Below are 17,403 nucleotides of genomic sequence, written 5' to 3'. Positions count from 1 at the left end.
ACCTCTGTGCTGTTAATGTTTAGGGGGGGGAATGAGTAACATCATGCCGAAAGTCAATAATGAGTTCCTTGGTTTTGCCAGCATTGAGAGCTAGGTTGTTCTCAGTGCACCATTTTTCCAGGTCTCCCACCTCCCGTCTGTTTCGTCACCAGCTGAGATTCAACTGACTATGGTGGTGTCATCAGCGAACTGATAAATGACATTAGTCTGGTATTTGGTGATGCAGTCATGGGTATACAGTGAGTACAGTAGGGGGCTGAGTATGGACCCGGGGGGGTGGGGGGGGGGGGGGGGGAGGGGTTCCAGTGTTGAGTGTTAGTGAAGATGTGGCCTATGAGTCAGGAAACTGAGGATCCAGTTACAGCGAATGGGGTTTAGTCCGAGATCACTAAGTTTAGTAATCAGTCTCGAGGGGATATTAGTGTTGAAGGGTGAACTATAGTCAATGAGTAGGATTCTTGCATAGCTGTTCTTGGTGTCAAGATGTTCTAGGGAGGAGTGAAGGGCAAGTGATATGGCATCTCACGTGGATCTGTTGGTCCAATAGGCAAATTGGAGTGGGTCAAGAGTAGTGGGGAGGCTGGAGTTGATTAATGCCATGACCAGCCTTCCAAAGCACTTCATGACCACCAAAGTAGATATGAAGCATTGGCTTGGTCAACAAGGAGTGTTTTCGGAGATAGCTTCAAGGAAGAAGGTTTCGAGGAGCAGGCTCGAGGAGCTGAATGGCCTATTCTAGGGTTAGTGAGGAAGCTCCAGAGCATGAGGCCATGTGACTAAAGACTCAAGCACCAACAGCAGAGTAGGGTGCAAAGCAAGGGTGGAGATACATAACACAGAAACTGAGAAGATAGGAGAGTAGGCCATTCAATCCTTCTAGCCTGCTGCACCATTCAATATGATTATGACTGATCATCCAATGATGTGATGAGAATCAGTGATTCTGGCAGGAAGGATTAAATCTGAAGATGTTTCCTGAGAATGCATGCCTTCCACTTGCACAACAGATAAAAGCAGCATTTGATGCATCGACAGGACTTCTTTCTCACGATCTGACTTCAGTGGTAAAGTGCATTGTGTGACCAAAAGGTTTACTTGAAAATCATGGAAACATAAAGAAGGAATGGGAGGAACCCATTCAGCCCTTTGAGCCTGCTCCAACATTCCATGTCATCATGGCGGATCATCAAACTCAGTCCGAGTTGTTCCTGCTTTCTCCCCATACCTTTTAATCCCTTTAGCCAATCCATCCGACTCGCACACCTTTGGCTGTGGGAGGAAACCACCGCACCCAGAGGAAACCCATAGACAGACTGACACAGGGAGAATGTGCAAACTCCACACAGACAGTTGCCAAAGGGTGGAATCAAACCCAGGTCCATGGCGCTGTGAGGCAGCAGTGCGAACCACTGAGCCAGTGTCACCCACATTCTTTTCTCCAATCTGTATCGATATTATGTTGAAGTATAGTGAGAGAAATTTAAAGATTCCTTCTTCAAACAAAAATCAAAGTATTTCAATTGTTGCCCCATGTAAGAAAATGGGCAAATAAAGCAAGATGAAGGTTTCTGGCCCGAAACGTCGAATTTCCTGTTCCTTGGATGCTGCCTAACCTGCTGTGCTTTAACCAGCAACACATTTTCAGCACTATTAGATCAGCCTTGATCTCACTGAACAGCAGAGCAGACTCAATGGTGGAATGTGCTCCTATACCTCATGGTGTTATCTTCTTGTCTGAAACACAAGGTTCTATTGACATATCCCTTTCTGGGTTACTACATACCATTCCTGGGTGGGTTACTATCATGCCTTTACATTCTTCCGCATACTTCTGCCATTCCAACTCCTCCCACTGCAGCATGTTCGCAATCTCCTCCTCAGGAACCAGGGGTTTACTGCTGCGCAACAGATAAAGCAGCACCTGATGCATTGACAGGACTTCTTTCCCACTATCTGACAAGGAAATAAAACAAGAAGGAGTCATAATCAGAATAACAATGGGACTGTAACTCACATCACATCTGTTTGTTGACATTAAGGTGTTTACTTCCAAACAACATTTGGTGTGTCAGTCCCACCACTAATCGCCTGCTTCCAGTTACCAGCAACAAGTCAACCTGTTAAACATGGAGGGAGCGGCCTCCTTCATGGTTTGGTAGCAAAGTATACCGAAAAAGTAATCAGCAAAGCATGTGGTATGTCGGACTTGAGGAAAAGAACACTGTGTACAAACACAATGGAAAGTACTGCAGATGCTGGAAAACTGAGAAACAGAAAGCACTGAAAGAATCTTAACAGGTCTGTGGAGAAAGAAACAGAATTAATATCAGGAGTCTAGCAGGACTCTTCATCTGAACCCATTTCTGAAGAGGAGTCAGTTTGGAATAAATATTTAATTCTGTTTCTCTATTCACAGATGCTGCCAAAACTATTGAGTACCGAGACGAGGAATTTATGTTGAACCTTTCTACAGTTCGGGTTGAATCACAGCGATAATATTGTGACCAGCTCCAGTCAACACGTGAAGTTCTGTGACATGATGTTGAGGCGATTTACCAGGATGGCTCCTAGACGGAGGGAATTTAGATGCAAGTCTAGACTGGAGAAGCTGGGATTGTTCCCCACGGGGGCCATAGAGATTGAGGGGAGATTTAAGTGAGCTGAAGAGGTTATAACTAGAGAGATAAAGAAACGCTGTTTCCATTTCTGAATGGCACAAGGATTAAGAAAGAAGATTTTGGACAAGCGATATGGGGATGATGCGGGTGTGATTTATACAAATGCTCTATACATACACACACCCCACACCCCAAAACCTCAAAAGGATGCACTAGCAGCCTTCAGGGAGACTGAGGCAACAATGGGTCTTCTTCCAGTCACATTACTGAAAGGCCTTCACACACCAAGAGAAAGGCTGTATTAGTGAGTACAGTGGGTTCTTTCTTGATTATATGTTTTTGGAGATAAGTCTCTTGACTAAACTTATATTTTAAGTCATAGCTATTAACTCATCCTGGGGCAGTGTTTGAAGAGGAATAAGATGGTATTATTTTCTAGGTCTGTAGATTGTGAAGGAGCAAAAATGGCCTTTGCAGTGAAGTTGATGAATTGCTCAACCTCCTCGCGGGAGCACGAGGTAGTGCCAATGCAGTCATCAATGTAGCAGAGGAAGCAACTTCACCAACACATTCCACCCTGACCTTAAATTTATCTGGACCATCTCTGACACCTCCTTCCCCTTCCTGAACCTCTCCATCTCCATTAGTGACAACTGACTTGACATGACATTTTTTTTTTACAAACCCAACGACTCCCACAGCTACCTGGATTACACCTCTTCCCACCCTACCTCTTGCAAAAATGCCATCCCGTATTCCCAATTCCTCCGCCTCCACCATATCTGTTCCCAAGAGGACCAGTTCCACCATAGAACACACCAGATAGCCTCCTTTCCATATGGTTAAAGATGCCCTCCAACGCATTTCGGCCACATCCCGCACCTCCGCCCTCAGACTCCACCCCTCCAACTGTAACAAGGACAGAACGCCCCTGGTGCTCAACTTCCACGCTACAAACCTTCGTATAAACCAAATCATCCGCCGACATTTCCGCCACCTCCAAAAAGACCCCACCACCAGGGATATATTTCCCTTCCCACCCCTTTCCGCCTTCCGCAAAGACCGTTCCCTCCGTGACTACCTGGTCAGGTCCATGCCCCCCTACAGCCCACCCTCCCATCCTAGCATTTTCCCCTGCCACCACAGGAACTGTAAAACCTGTGCCCAGACCTCCTCCCTCACCTCTATCCAAGGCCCTAAAGGAGCCTTCCACATCCATCAAAGTGTTACCTACACACCCACTAATATCATTTATTGTATCCGTTGCTCCCAATACGGTCTCCTCTACATTAGGAGACTGGGCGCCTCCTAGCAGAGTGCTTTAGGGAACATCTCCAGGACACCCGCACCAATCAACCACACCATCCCTTTCCCAACATTTCAACTCCCCCTCCCACTCTGCCGAGGACATGGAGGTCCTGGGCCTCCTTCACTGCCGCTCCCTCTTCACCAGACGCCTGGAGGAAGAACGCCTCATCTTCCACCTCGGAACACTTCAACCCCAGGCCATCAATGTGGACTTCAACAGTTTCCTCATTTCCCCTTCCCCTACCTCACCCTAGTTCCAAACTTCCAGCTCAGCACCGTCCCCATGACTTGTCCGGACTTGTCCGACCTGCCTAGCTCCTTTTCCACCTATCCACTCCACCCTCTCCTCCCTGACCTATCACCTTCATCCCCTCCCCCACTCACCCATTGTACTCTATGCTACTTTTTCTCCACCCCCACCCTCCTCTAGCTTATCTCTCCATGCTTCAGGCTCACTGCCTTTATTCCTGATGAAGGGCTTTTGCCCAAAACGTCAATTTCGCTGCACTTTGGATGCTGCCTGAACTGCTGTGCTCTTCCAGCATCACTGATCCAGATTCTGGTTTCCAGCATCTGCAGTCATTGTTTTTACCCAGATGATTGCATGGTTGAGGAGTTGGTGTATGGGAGAAGGATTCACATTTTTGGATCATTGGAATCTCTTTTGGGGTAGAAGTGACCTGTACAAGAAGGACGGATTGCACCTAAATTGGAAGGGAACTAATATACTGGCAGGGAAATTTGCTCGGACTGCTTGGGAGGATTTAAACTAGTAAGGTTGGGGGGGGGGGGGGTAGGACCCAGGGAGATAGTAAGGAAAGAGATCGATCTGAGACGGGTACAGCTGAGAACACACATGAGTCAAACAGTCAGAGCAGGCAGAGACAAGGTAGGACTAATGCATTAAACTGCATTTACTTCAATGCAAAGGGACTACCAGGGAAGGCAGATGAACTCAGGGCATGGTTAGGAACATGGGACTGGGATATCATAGCAATTACAGAAACATGGCTCACCTTAGTTCCAGGGATGGGCAGAACTGGCAGCTGAATGTTCCAGGATACAAATGCTACAGGAAGGATAGAAAGGGAGGCAAGAGAGGAGGGGGAGTGGCATTTTTGATAAGGGATAGCATTACAGCTGTGCTGAGGGAGGATATTCCCGGAAATACATCCAGGGAAGTTATTTGGGTGGAACTGAGAAATAAGAAAGGGATGATCACCATATTGGGATTGTATTATAGACCCCCTAATGGTCAGAGGGAAATTTGCAAACAAACTTGTAAGGAGATCACAGCTATCTGTAAGAATAATAGGGTGGTTATGGTAAGGAATTTTAACTTTCCAAACATAGACTGGGACTGCCATAGTGTTAAAGGTTTAGATGGAGAGGAATTTCATAAGTGTGTACAAGACAATTTTCTGATTCAGTATGTGGATGTACCTACTAGAGAAGGTGCAAAACTTGACCTACTCTTGGGAAATAAGGCAGGGCAGGTGACTGAGGTGTCAGTGGGGGAGCACTTTGGGGCCAGTGACCATAATTCTACTCGTCTTAAAATAGTGATGGAAAAGGATAGACCAGATCTAAAAGTTGAAGTTCTAAATTGGAGAAAGGCCAATTTTGATGGTATTAAGCAAGAACTTTTGAAAACTGATTGGAGGCAGATGTTCTCAGGTAAAGGGATGGCTGGAAAATGGGAAGTCTTCAGAAATAAGATAACAAGAATCCAGGGAAAGTATATTCCTGTTAGAGTGAAAAGGAAGGCTGGTAAGTATACGGAATGCTGGATGACTAAAGAAATTGAGAGTTTGGTTAAGAAAAAGAAGGAAGCATATGTCAGGTACAGACAGGATAGATCGAGTGAATCCTTAGAAGAGTATAAAGAAAGTAGGAATATACTTAAGAGGGAAATCAGGAGAGCAAAATGGGGACATGAGACAGCTTTGGCAAATAGAATTAAGGAGAATCCAAAAGGGTTTTTACAAATATATTAAGGACAAAAGGGTAACGAGGGAGAGAGTAGGGCACCTCAAAGATCAGCGAGGTGGCCTTTGTGTGGAGCCACAGAAAATGTTGGAGATACTAAATTTTGCATCAGTATTTACTGTGGAAAAGGGTATGGAAGATATAGACTGTAGGGAAATAGATGGTGACATCTTGCAAAATGTCCAGATTACAGAGGAGGTGGTGCTGGATGTCTTGAAATGGTTAAAGGTGGATAAATCCCCAGGACCTGATCAGGTGTACCCGAGAACTCTGTGGGAAGCTTGAGAAGTGATTGCTGGGCCTCTTGCTGAGATAGTCACAGGTGAGGTGCCAGAAGAATGGAAGTTGGCTAACGTGGTGCCACTGTTTAAGAAGGATGGTAAGGACAAGCCAGGGAACTATAGACCAGTGAGCCCGACCTCGGTGGTGAGCAAGTTGTTGGAGGGAATCCTGAGGGACAGGATATACATATATACATGACAAATGACTGATTAGGGGTAGTCAACATGGCTTTATGCGTGGAAAATCATGTCTCTCAAACTTGATTGAGTTTTTTTAATAAGTAACAAAGAGGATTGATGAGGGCAGAGCAGTAGATGTGACCTATGTGGACTTCAGTAAGGTGTTCGACAAGGTTCCCCATGGGAGACTGATTAGCAAGGTTAGATCTCATGGAATACATGGAGAACTAGCCATTTGGATACAGAACTGGCTCAAAGGTAGAAGACAGAGGGTGATGATGGAGGGTTGTTTTCCAGACTGGAGGCCTGTGACCAGTGGAGTGCCACAAGGATCGATGCTGGGCCCTCTACCTTCTGTCATTTACATAAATGATTTGGATGCAAGCATAAGAGGTACAGTTAGTAAGTTTGCAGATGACACCAAAATTGGAGGTGTAGTGGACAGCGAAGAGGGTTACCTCAGATTACAACAGGATCTGGACAAGATGGGCCAATGGGCTGAGAAGTGACAGATGGAGTTTAATTCAGATAAAGGTGAGGTGATGCATTTTGGGAAAGCAAATCTTAGCAGGACTTATTCACTTAATGGTAAGGTCCTAGGGAGTGTTGCTGAACAAAGAGACCTTGGAGTGCAGGTTCATAGCTCCTTGAAAGTGGAGTTGCAGGTTGATAGGATAGTGAAGGCGGCATTTGGTATGCTTTCCTTTATTGGTCAGAGTATTGAGTACAGGAATTGGGAGGTCATGTTGCGGCTGTACAGGACATTGGTTAGGCCACTATTGGAATACTGCAGCAATTCTGGTCTCCTTCCTGTCGGAAAGATGTTGTGAAACTTGAAAGGGTTCAGAAAAGATTTACAGGGATGTTGTCAGGGTTGGAGGATTTGAGCTACAGGGAGAGGCAGAACAGGCTGGGGCTGTTTTCCCTGGAGCGCGGAGGCTAAGCGGTGACCTTATAGAGGTTTATAAAGTTATGAGGGGCATGGATAGGGTAAATAGGCAAAGTCTTTTCCCTGGGGTCAGGGAGTCCAGAACTAAAGGGCATAGGTTTAGGGTGAGAGGGGAAAGATATAAAAGAGACATAAGGGGCAACATTTTCATGCAGATGTTGGTACGTGTCTGGAATGAGCTGCCACAGGATGTGGTGGAGGCTGGTACAATTGCAACACTGAAGAGACATTTGGATATGTATATGAATAGGAAGGGTTTGGAGGGATATGGGCCGGGTGTTGGCAGGTGGGACTAGATTGGGTTGGGATATCTGGTCGGCATGGACGGGTTAGAACGAAAGGTTTGTTTCCATCCTGTACATCTTATGACTCTATATATCCCCCAAATTACCCCCATGATCATGCTCAGATGGCCTGTCCCTTCTTAACATTTCAGAAATCAACCATGAGACCAATTTGACAGATAGCACTCTGTCCTGTACTCCCCGTCCCCCTGAACGTACAAGAGAGCTACCGGCCACAAGCTTCTCTGAATCTTTTTATCATCACTCACTTTGTCACTCTTTAAAATCAGACCTAACACACTCACTAACGTATTATTCGATCACTCTTTACTCACCGGGTATTGATCTAACAAAACGGGGCAGGAAATGAAACCTTGGACAAGATGGAACACCGTTTTCAAACACAGGACCTAGGACACAGCAAAATATATTTTACAGAATCGTAAGTGAACGAGACACCAATTTCCTGTCAGACTATGTTCAGGAAAAATATAGCTGAAAGCGAGGTGGACTTTACAGGCTAGGAACAATAACAAAAAATTCAGACATTCTTTTAAAGCTTTACACTCCATTTTTATATTTTAATGTTCATTTTAAATTCTGAAGACTGTATTTAGAATGGATATGTTCTCAGATAAACATCTTCTCACTATCGTATCATCAAATCATAAAGATTATAATCACGATAGAGAAATCATTAAATTCCACAGCTGGTTCAATTTCAGCACTTCACAAACCACCCAGAAAACTAATTTGATAAGAGACCCCCCCCGCCAACTAAAATCAAGTAATCGTATTTCAATAGAAACAAATCAGTTTCGTGTTGTAATGCATAATTATTCCTCACCATTCTGTCAGCGTATTTATTGATCTGATATCAATAAAAAGGTTTGGCAACAGTTTCATTAACCATGATGTCAATGGTTTATCTTCCTTGTAAAACAAAATCAACCTAGTTTTTAATCATCAACTCGGAGAAACTCAACAGGTCTGGCATCTCCTTTGGAGAATCACGGTTAACGTTTCAAGTTCGGTGTGATTCTTCTTCGGAACTGGGCTCAAAATTATAATATAAAACAAAGAATTGCGGCTTCTGAAACAACATCAGAAATTTCAGGAACCCCACAGGTCTGGCAACATCCATGGAGAGAAAGTTAACATCTGAAGTCCAGTGACTTTTCAATTTACTGTTCAGGACTCAACTTGAAGGCTCAGACCTACTGTGTTTCTCCAGCATTCTCTGGAAAACAACGTCTCACAGCACAGAACATCAGTGAAGGTGAAGATGTAACAGGGAGACAGACCCACAATTTAAACAGACCTCGGCCAACCATTTTACCAAGGCAACAGGAACAGTCTACTTGTAAATCGGGCAAAGCATCTTCCTTTTACATTTTCTATTCATTCAATTACCTGACTATAAGAAATAGGAACGGGGTAGGTCGTTCAGCCCCTTGAGCCTGCTCCACCATTCAATAGGATTATGGCTGATCCAACATTCCTTACATCCACTTTCCTGCATTTTATCCATAATCCTCATTTCTCTTACTAATCAAGAATTCATCTCAGTCCTAAACATACACGAGGACTCTGCCCCACAACTCTCTGTGACAAAGAATTCCAAAGACTCAACTATCTACAAGAAAAATTCCACCTCAGCCCAGTCAGAATTATGAGTCCTTTAAGTCCTTAAAGCCTATGCCCTCTGGTCCTAGATTGAATGAAAAGGAATTGTAACACACACTAGGTGACACCCTCAGTGCTTGGGAGCCTCCTGTGAAGCGCTTCTGTAGTCTTTCCTCCGGCATTTGTAGTGGTTTGAATCTGCCGCTTCCGGTTATCAGTGCCAGCTGTCTGCTGCAGTGGTCGGTATATTGGGTCCAGGTCGATTCCTAGAGGCATGGCGCTCATCCACAGATTCAATCAATAAGCACATCGACCTGGACCCAATATACCAACTACTACAGCGGACAGCTGGAACTGACAACCGGAAGCGGCAGATTCAAGCCACTACAAATGCCGGAGGAAACATCACAGAAGCGCTTCACAGGAGGCTCCCAAGCACTGAGGATGTCACCTAGACAGGGGACGAAACGTCTGCAACACAAATTCCCAGCTCGGCGAACAGAACCACAACAACGAGCGCCCGAGCTACAAATCTTCTCCCAAACTTTGAACTTAAACTCTGCTAAAAGATTCTTGCACAGCATAAAGATTTCTCACAAATGTATATAAATAGACTCAAAAGTTAGTGCCCCGTCAATTTTACCTTAAAATTTACACAGAGTTATACATTACCGTGAATATTCCAGTCGTAAAGCTCTAAAATATCTTTGAATAAGAATGAGGCAAACATTTCCAATCCTTTCACACAGAAATTCTGAAACCAAAACAAAGGGGCAGGGCTGTGAGACGCTGACAATAAACAGAAGCTTTACAAAGTCAGTGGTCAGTGTTCTTTGTTTTGCTTTTTTCCTGATCCCTCATCAATTCTTCAGTATAGGGGCTCTTGTGGTGCAATGGGTAATTGTCCCTCACATCTGAACCAGAATGCCTGGGTACAAATCCCATCTGTTTGAGGGTGCACCATTGCATCTCTGAATAGGATGATTTGAAAACATCTGCAGTGGGTAGTGTCCCTTCCTCAGTGTCTGGAGATGCAGGTTCAAGCCACACTCTGGGAGGTGTCAGCTACAAAAGGAGCTTTCATGTCGCAGTTTAACCAGCAGATAATCATCCTTCCACCACCTCCTCCCTCACTATTTCCAAAAGGGATACAAATAAATTGTGCAAGAAGATAGGCTTAAAAAATTCTTTAATTGCATTTGTGTAAAATCTTAAGTACTAAACATCTTTGCTTCTGTAAAATGCATAAGCATGTTTGCTTCCTCAATATTCTTGAGCTAACATCAACATAGTCAGTCTCTCTTTTCAGGGCATACACACCTCACTACGACCACTGTGGAGAGAGAAACAGGAAGGAAATCAGGCCCCATGTTTAGTTTCATTTATCAAAAGTGAATGAGGACAGGCCAACTGACCAGACCATCATTTCTGATAGATTCAGACAATAAGATGTAGGAGAAATAGGCCATTCAGCCCATCCAGTCTGCTCTGCTTCTTGAAGCTATCATGGCTGATCTGATAAACTTCAACTCCATTTTCTTGCCTTTTCCTCATAACTCTCGATTTCCTTACTGATTAAAAACCTGCCTCATCATTGAATATACTTAACATTCCGGCCTCAACAACCCTTTGGAAATAAATAATTCCAGAGATTCACCACCCTCAAAAGAAATTGCTCCTCATCCCTGTCCTAAATGTGTGACCCCTTACGTTGAAATAATGCTGTATGGTTCGAGACACTCCCACAAGGTGAAACAATCCCCCCAAATTGACCCTGTCAATTTTAAATGTTCTGGATGTAGGTTTGCTCACTGAGCTGGAAGGTTCGTTTCCAGCCGTTTTGTCACTCTATGTGATAACATCTTCAGTGGGCCTCCCGGCGAAGCACTGCTGATGATTCCTGCTTTCTATTTATGTGTTTGGGTTTCTTTGGGTTGATGATGTTACCACAGTAAATGACATCACCAACCCAAAGAAACCCAAGCATAGAAATAGAAAGCAGGAATCATGTACAATGCTTCACCCAGTACTTGGCATGGTGACAAAATGTCTGAAAATGAACCTTCCAGCTCAGTGAGCAAACCTACATCCAGAACCTCAACTTGAGTTACAAATCTTCTCAAAACTCACTAAAATCCTAAACGTTTCAAAAAGGTCCCTCTCCCCTTCAAAACTCCAGCGAGTACATGCCCAACCTACACAACCTCCTCTCATAAAACAGTCCCCCCATACCCAGGAGCAGCCTAGCAAATATTCTTTGGACTGTCTCCAAAGCTAGTATATCATTCCTTAGATAAATGTACCAAAACTGTCCACAGTAGTTGTTATAGTTGTTATCTGACTAGTGCCCTGAATAGTTTAGCAAAACTTCTCTACTTTTGTTCTTCCTGCCTTTTGAAAGGAAGGTCAACATTTCATTTGCTTTCTCTATTAACTGAACTTGGATGTTAGCTCTTTGTCATTCAGGGATGAGGACTCCCAAAACCCTCTGTGCTGTGGCTTTCTGCAGTCTTTCTGCTTTTAATTAATATTCTTGCCAAAGTGCACAAACTCACATTTCCCACATTATACTCCATCTGCCATCCATTCTCTTAATCTGTTTGTATCCCACTGTAGACTCGTTGGGTCATCCTAACCACTTACAGTGTAATAGAAAATTACTGATAGGACAAGACTAGTTAGCCCACTGTGAGACTGAGATACCTAAACAAATCCCATTTTCCATACCTTAATCCATGACCTGATTACTTGAAGCACTACAAATGCATTTTCAAGTGATTTTTAAAAACGTGATGAGAGCTTCTGCTACTGCCCTTTTCAGGCAGCGAGTTCTATCCTCTGGGTGAAAAAGGAAACCTCAACTCTTCTACTTCTCAGTCTGTGCTCCCTGGTTTTTGACTTCTCTGCTAAGGGAGGGATGTTGTTCCTAGTCTCATTAATTTTAACAATTAATAATCATATACATCACACTTCAACTTCCCCTCAGCATCCCCTGTTCCATTATTTAAAAAAATAGAACCATAGTTATTCAATGAGCAGAAACTTTTGACATTTATCATCTGATGATCGCTCCTCACTTAAGTTTTTGGTCGGAGGATACTCCATACTTGCCTCTGGCATCATTTCTTCAATGAAGTGGATGGTATAGTCGATATTGAAACGAATGACCCTGCACAATGGAATCTGGAAAAGTAAAGGCATTTGATTTTTAAGTGAAACATCTTGGAATTAATACATGAAAATTTAGAGATTTATGATGATAAAGGAAGTTTAAGAACTAGGAAGTTAGTCTGCTTGTGAGGCTGCTCTGGTTAATTAAGAAGCAAGCCATTTGAATGCATCAGTGCCAAATGGCAAGCAAGCACGGTGTACAATGGTGAGTATTGCAACACAATGCAAGCAGATATTGAAGGTGCCATCAGGATAAATATAAAAAAAATGCATTAGTATAGCATCTTTCACAGTCCCAAAGCACATCACAGTTTTTCTGAAGCAGTGTCATAATTGTAATGTAGAAAACACAACAATAAAATTGAGCACAGGAAGCTGATACAAACAGCAGTGTGATAGTGACCAAACAATCTGTTTTTGTGACAGGCAGAGGCACAGTTAAACATCTCAATCAACGGATAGCAGCTGACAGCACTCCATCACCAGAGTGTCAGCACCGACTTTCAGACTAAATTCATCATAGAATGTAGAAAAATATAGCGCAGTACAGATCCTTCGGCCCTCGATGTTGCGCCGATCCAAGCCCACCTAACCTACACTCGCCCACTTTCCTCCATATGCCCGTTAATTGCCCATAAAGAGGGAGAGTCCACCACTGTTACAGGCAGGGCATTCCATGAACTCACGGCTCGCTGAGTAAAGAAAGTGAGTTATGTGTGACTTGAACCCACAAACATCTAACTTCAAGCTGAGCGTGTTACCCAATGAGCCACACAGGATGACATTAGGTTCTCTCATGCTTTATGTCAGCAAAAGCTCAAGCCCCTTTCGGATGCTTCACTTTGCTCCAACTTTACAAGCACCCAACCCATCTACATTAGACTCAGGAGAAAAAGCAATGATTTCTGTACTTCTGTACACAATCAGGTCCCGGACCTTCCCGTGGCGTGCCACTTCAACACACAATCCTGCTCCCATGCCCACGTCTGTCCTTGGCCCGCTGTAATGTTCAGTGAAGCTCAACGCAAACTGGAGGAACAGCATCTCATCATGGCTGAGGATGATCAGCCATGATCATAATGAATGGTGGTGCTGGCTCGAAAGGCAGAATGGCCTACTCCTGCACCTATTGTCTATTATCTTCCAACTAGGCACATTACAGCCTGCCGGTCTCAACATTGAATTCAACAACTTCAGATGATCATCCCATCTCAACCCCTGTTTTCATTCTGCTCCATAATTTTATTTCATTTATTTTATTTATGTTTTAATATAGATTTTATTCACTGTTCTGTACCTCTTATTTCTTGATTGTCTCTCTTTGTCTCACTCCCCACTTTCTCATCACCTTTTTCCTCTCGTCTTCCCCCTTTGCTAACCTTCTCCTGTTTTCCATTTTGCCTCTGCTTCACCCATCCCCCCATCCCTCACATATTTTGTCACACAGCACTGGCTTCAGCCTTGATCATTCACAGCTCCTAATCTCCCTATAATCTCTCTGTGCACTGTCATTATCACCTCTTTATTGCTACCTTTGCTTCTGGAGCCATGTCTCGCCTTCTCTCAGCCTAGTATTCATCACCTTCCTATTTCTCCCTCTTTTTTAGCTCTGACAAAGGATCAGTTAGACTCGAAACGTCAGCTCTTTTCTCTCCTTACAGATGCTGCCAAACCTGCTGAGACTTTCCAGCATTTTCTCTTTTGGTCAATACTTCATTCTTCAGAATTGGGATTCCAAAGCTGTTTGCTGTTCTGCAGATGGAGTGAGATACTTCTCGGATTTAACATCATTAACTTTTATGCTCGAAAATTTGCAGCGGGTAATAAAAAAATGCACCCATCGCAGTTCCCCCCGCCACAATATGATAATCTTTCCCAACCAAGCCTTCTGCTCAGAACACAGCATGAGTATGAGAATACAAATTGAACACAACTAAGTTATTAACAGAAAAGATAAAACAAACAATAACTCCCATAAGTTTTAGTTCGAATGGGGAGTGGGCTAGGGTCAGTAATAGTTGGTGATGTCATTTGAGCTGGTGACAGGCAATAAGGTATATGGCTGCTCAGGACAGATTCTACACTGAGTCGGTGGTGAGTTCAAATCCCGATATGTTAGCTGATGGATTTTAAACTCTATTAATAAATCTGAAATTGAAATCTAGTCCCAGTAACAATGCCTAGAAAACTGTCAGCAATCGTTACAAAATCCCATCTGGTTTATTAATGCCCTATATGGAAAGAAATCCGATGTCCTTATCTGGTCTGACCTACATATGACTCCAGACCCACAGCAATGCAGGTGACTCTTAATTGCAGTCTGAATAGCTCAGCAAATCTTTTAGTACAAGTGCAATTTGGAATAGCCTTGACAGCAAAACTGCAGCCCCATGAATGAATTTCTTTTTTTAAATTATTTTAATTGAATATAAACAATTCAGGATCTTATACGTGATTATTAAAATTAAAATACATAAACAATTTGGAAAGGTGAAGCTTAACTGAGGCTTAAATATAATCCTTATATGAAAGAGATTCATACCAGACTCAAAACGTGCACTGTTTCTCTCCCTACAGATGCTGCCAGACTTGCTGAGTTCCTACAGCGTTTTCTATGTTTGTTTCAGATTTTCAGTATCCACAGTATTTTACTTTCATTCCCTTGGAGTGTATCATGTTCGAAAAGAAGTCAAAAGGAAAAAAATAACAACATGGGCAAGGTGGGGATTGCTACACAGTTCACATTGACCACGAGAATAAAATCAGATTGTATAACTAGATCCTACATGATGGACGATGACTTTGTAGTGTCAGAGAATACAGGGCATGATGAGGCCAATCAGCCCATCTGATCTACAATAACTCATTGCTTGAGTAAGCCAATTAATCACACATTTCTGTTCCTATTCCCATAATCCTGTGGCCTACTTTTCTCAATTAAGTATTCTTTTTTGACAGTTACTACTGAATCTGCTTCCACTGTCAGTGTATTCTGATTCACGGCAACTCACCGTGCAGAAGAGAAATAGCACTGGATTTATCTCGGTCTTCTGTTTTACTTGGAATGACAGAGTCAAAATAACAGCATGTCTGCAGGTCACTAATTTTGATCAGATGTCTTACGAGAAGTAAATGCATCTAATATTTGATAGAAAATGCACAGCTGATGGTTTATAATTGTGGTACTCACGTTATTAAGAGGAGTGTGAGAAAACAACGAAAATCCTTCAAAGATATATTCATGGTCATCGTACTCTATCACGGTTGGTCTATCAGTCTAAAGGGAAACAGATCAGTTTGGAGTTTAACACAAATTCACAGCGATATACGACCGGAAAAGACTTGCGTTCTGTTCTTCCATAGCTGATAACTTACCAAAAAGTTTGTGGGTGGGGACACTGTGATTCTGTAGTGGAATAATTTCCCTGCATTATTAGTCATTGGACGACATGCGTCATTTGGCTGGAATAAAACAAAAAAAGATGCTAAGAGTTTCCTGAAGAAATTAGATATCACTCTTCGGGTTAAAGGGATCAAAGGATCTGAGGAGAGCAGAAGCAGGGGAGGAGTTGGATGATCAGCGGTCTTAGTGGCTGGTGGAATAGACTTGCAAAGCTGAATGGCCTACTTCTGTTCTTAGTTCCTACGTTTCTACTTATCCAGCTTTTCAACAATTTCAGAGTAACAAGTGACCCAAGAACTTTTCAGCTACTCTGCAACCTTTAATGAAATATGGTCAGAATCGGACCAGTTAGCAAGGAGTTTCACGTGACTAAAAAATTTATACAACGGAGTTAACAATAAAGATAGATTCAGACACTAAGTGGCTCAGCAGCATCAAATCTCTCAAATTCAAATAATTGCACATCAAGTGTCAGCTTGTCTTTTATTTATTCTTTCATGAGACCATGCTGGGAGGCTAGCAATAAAAGCAAACGGGATGAAAAACCAGAGGCGAAAATGTTGAATTTCATATATCTTTATAGAGAGCTAGGTACTCCCAGATGAACCAGGGCTCTGGTGGTGGAGTGGATAGTGCACCTATCTCTGAGACAAGAAGTCCAGGTTCAACTCCCACCTGTCCTTTTTAAATTCCTCTCCTCTCACCCTAAAAATGTGCCCCCCAGGTCTGGAAATTCCTCATCGCAGGAAAAGGACAACTACTATTAATCCTATCTATGTCACTCATTATTTTATAAGCTTCTATAAAGGTTGCCTCTCAACCTCCCATGCTCCGGTGGAAAACAATCCCAGCCTTTCCTCATAACTCAAACCTTCCATACCAAGCAACATCCTGATAAATCTCTTCTGAACCCTCTCCAGTTTAATAATGATAGACTTAATTCCAGATTTTTATCGAATTCAAACTCCACCGTCTGCCACGGCAAGATTCGAACCTGAGTCACGAGATAATCCCCTGTAGCTAGGGACCATCAAGTAAACTTCATCATAATAAGCTCTATTAAAAAAAAAGCTGCAAGGAGAAAAATAATAGATTCATACACAGGTTATCCTGTACCACTTCCAAATATATTGCAATCGTTTGAAATATGCAAAACCCTTTTTTTGAATCACACAGGATTCAAAAAAAAATCAATAAAACAAAGCATATTCTTACCTCTTCACCAGGGTAGATGCTATGTCGAATCCCAGTTCGTTTAGCCTTGGCACTACATTTACACAATGGACCATCATTCATCTATGAACAAATGAAATCAAACAAAATTAGAAGAGGAGGAAATGAGAAACAAAATCAGAAACTGCTGGAAAAACTCAGGACTGAGTGTCTGTAGGTTGAGATTTTTCAGCAAGTTCTCTGTGTTTTCCAGCATCCACAGTTCTTTTGGTTTTCTAAACAGGCAATGGTTGAAAAAAAATCTGAAGGAATGTCACCTTTTATATAATTCACAAATAACATCAATTTAGTTAATACAGAATAAATAAATATTAACAGCAGATCACTCAGCTTTGAGGAAATTTACTCTGAGGTTTTGCAC

At 42.8% G+C, this 17,403-nt stretch overlaps 1 protein-coding gene across 3 annotated transcripts in view; it reads right to left on the bottom strand.

The window, feature by feature from the left end:
- drosha (drosha ribonuclease III) overlaps nt 1–17,403 on the bottom strand; it is a 165,174-nt gene that overhangs the window by 123,195 nt on the left and 24,576 nt on the right. For all 3 annotated transcript variants that reach the window (XM_060849942.1, XM_060849944.1, XM_060849945.1), the window contains exons 7-13: nt 17,025–17,105; nt 15,782–15,868; nt 15,597–15,683; nt 12,347–12,418; nt 9,908–9,989; nt 7,945–8,019; nt 1,784–1,953 (exon numbers count right to left, since the gene is read on the bottom strand). In XM_060849942.1, the coding sequence (XP_060705925.1) occupies nt 1,784–1,953; nt 7,945–8,019; nt 9,908–9,989; nt 12,347–12,418; nt 15,597–15,683; nt 15,782–15,868; nt 17,025–17,105 (654 nt within the window). The remainder of the gene's footprint in view (nt 1–1,783; nt 1,954–7,944; nt 8,020–9,907; nt 9,990–12,346; nt 12,419–15,596; nt 15,684–15,781; nt 15,869–17,024; nt 17,106–17,403) is intronic.

Source organism: Hemiscyllium ocellatum, chromosome 34, assembly GCF_020745735.1.
Source record: "Hemiscyllium ocellatum isolate sHemOce1 chromosome 34, sHemOce1.pat.X.cur, whole genome shotgun sequence".
Taxonomy (NCBI): domain Eukaryota; kingdom Metazoa; phylum Chordata; class Chondrichthyes; order Orectolobiformes; family Hemiscylliidae; genus Hemiscyllium; species Hemiscyllium ocellatum.
The sequence above is the reverse complement of the archived record's forward strand: the minus strand, read 5'-3'. Positions and strand labels throughout refer to the sequence as shown.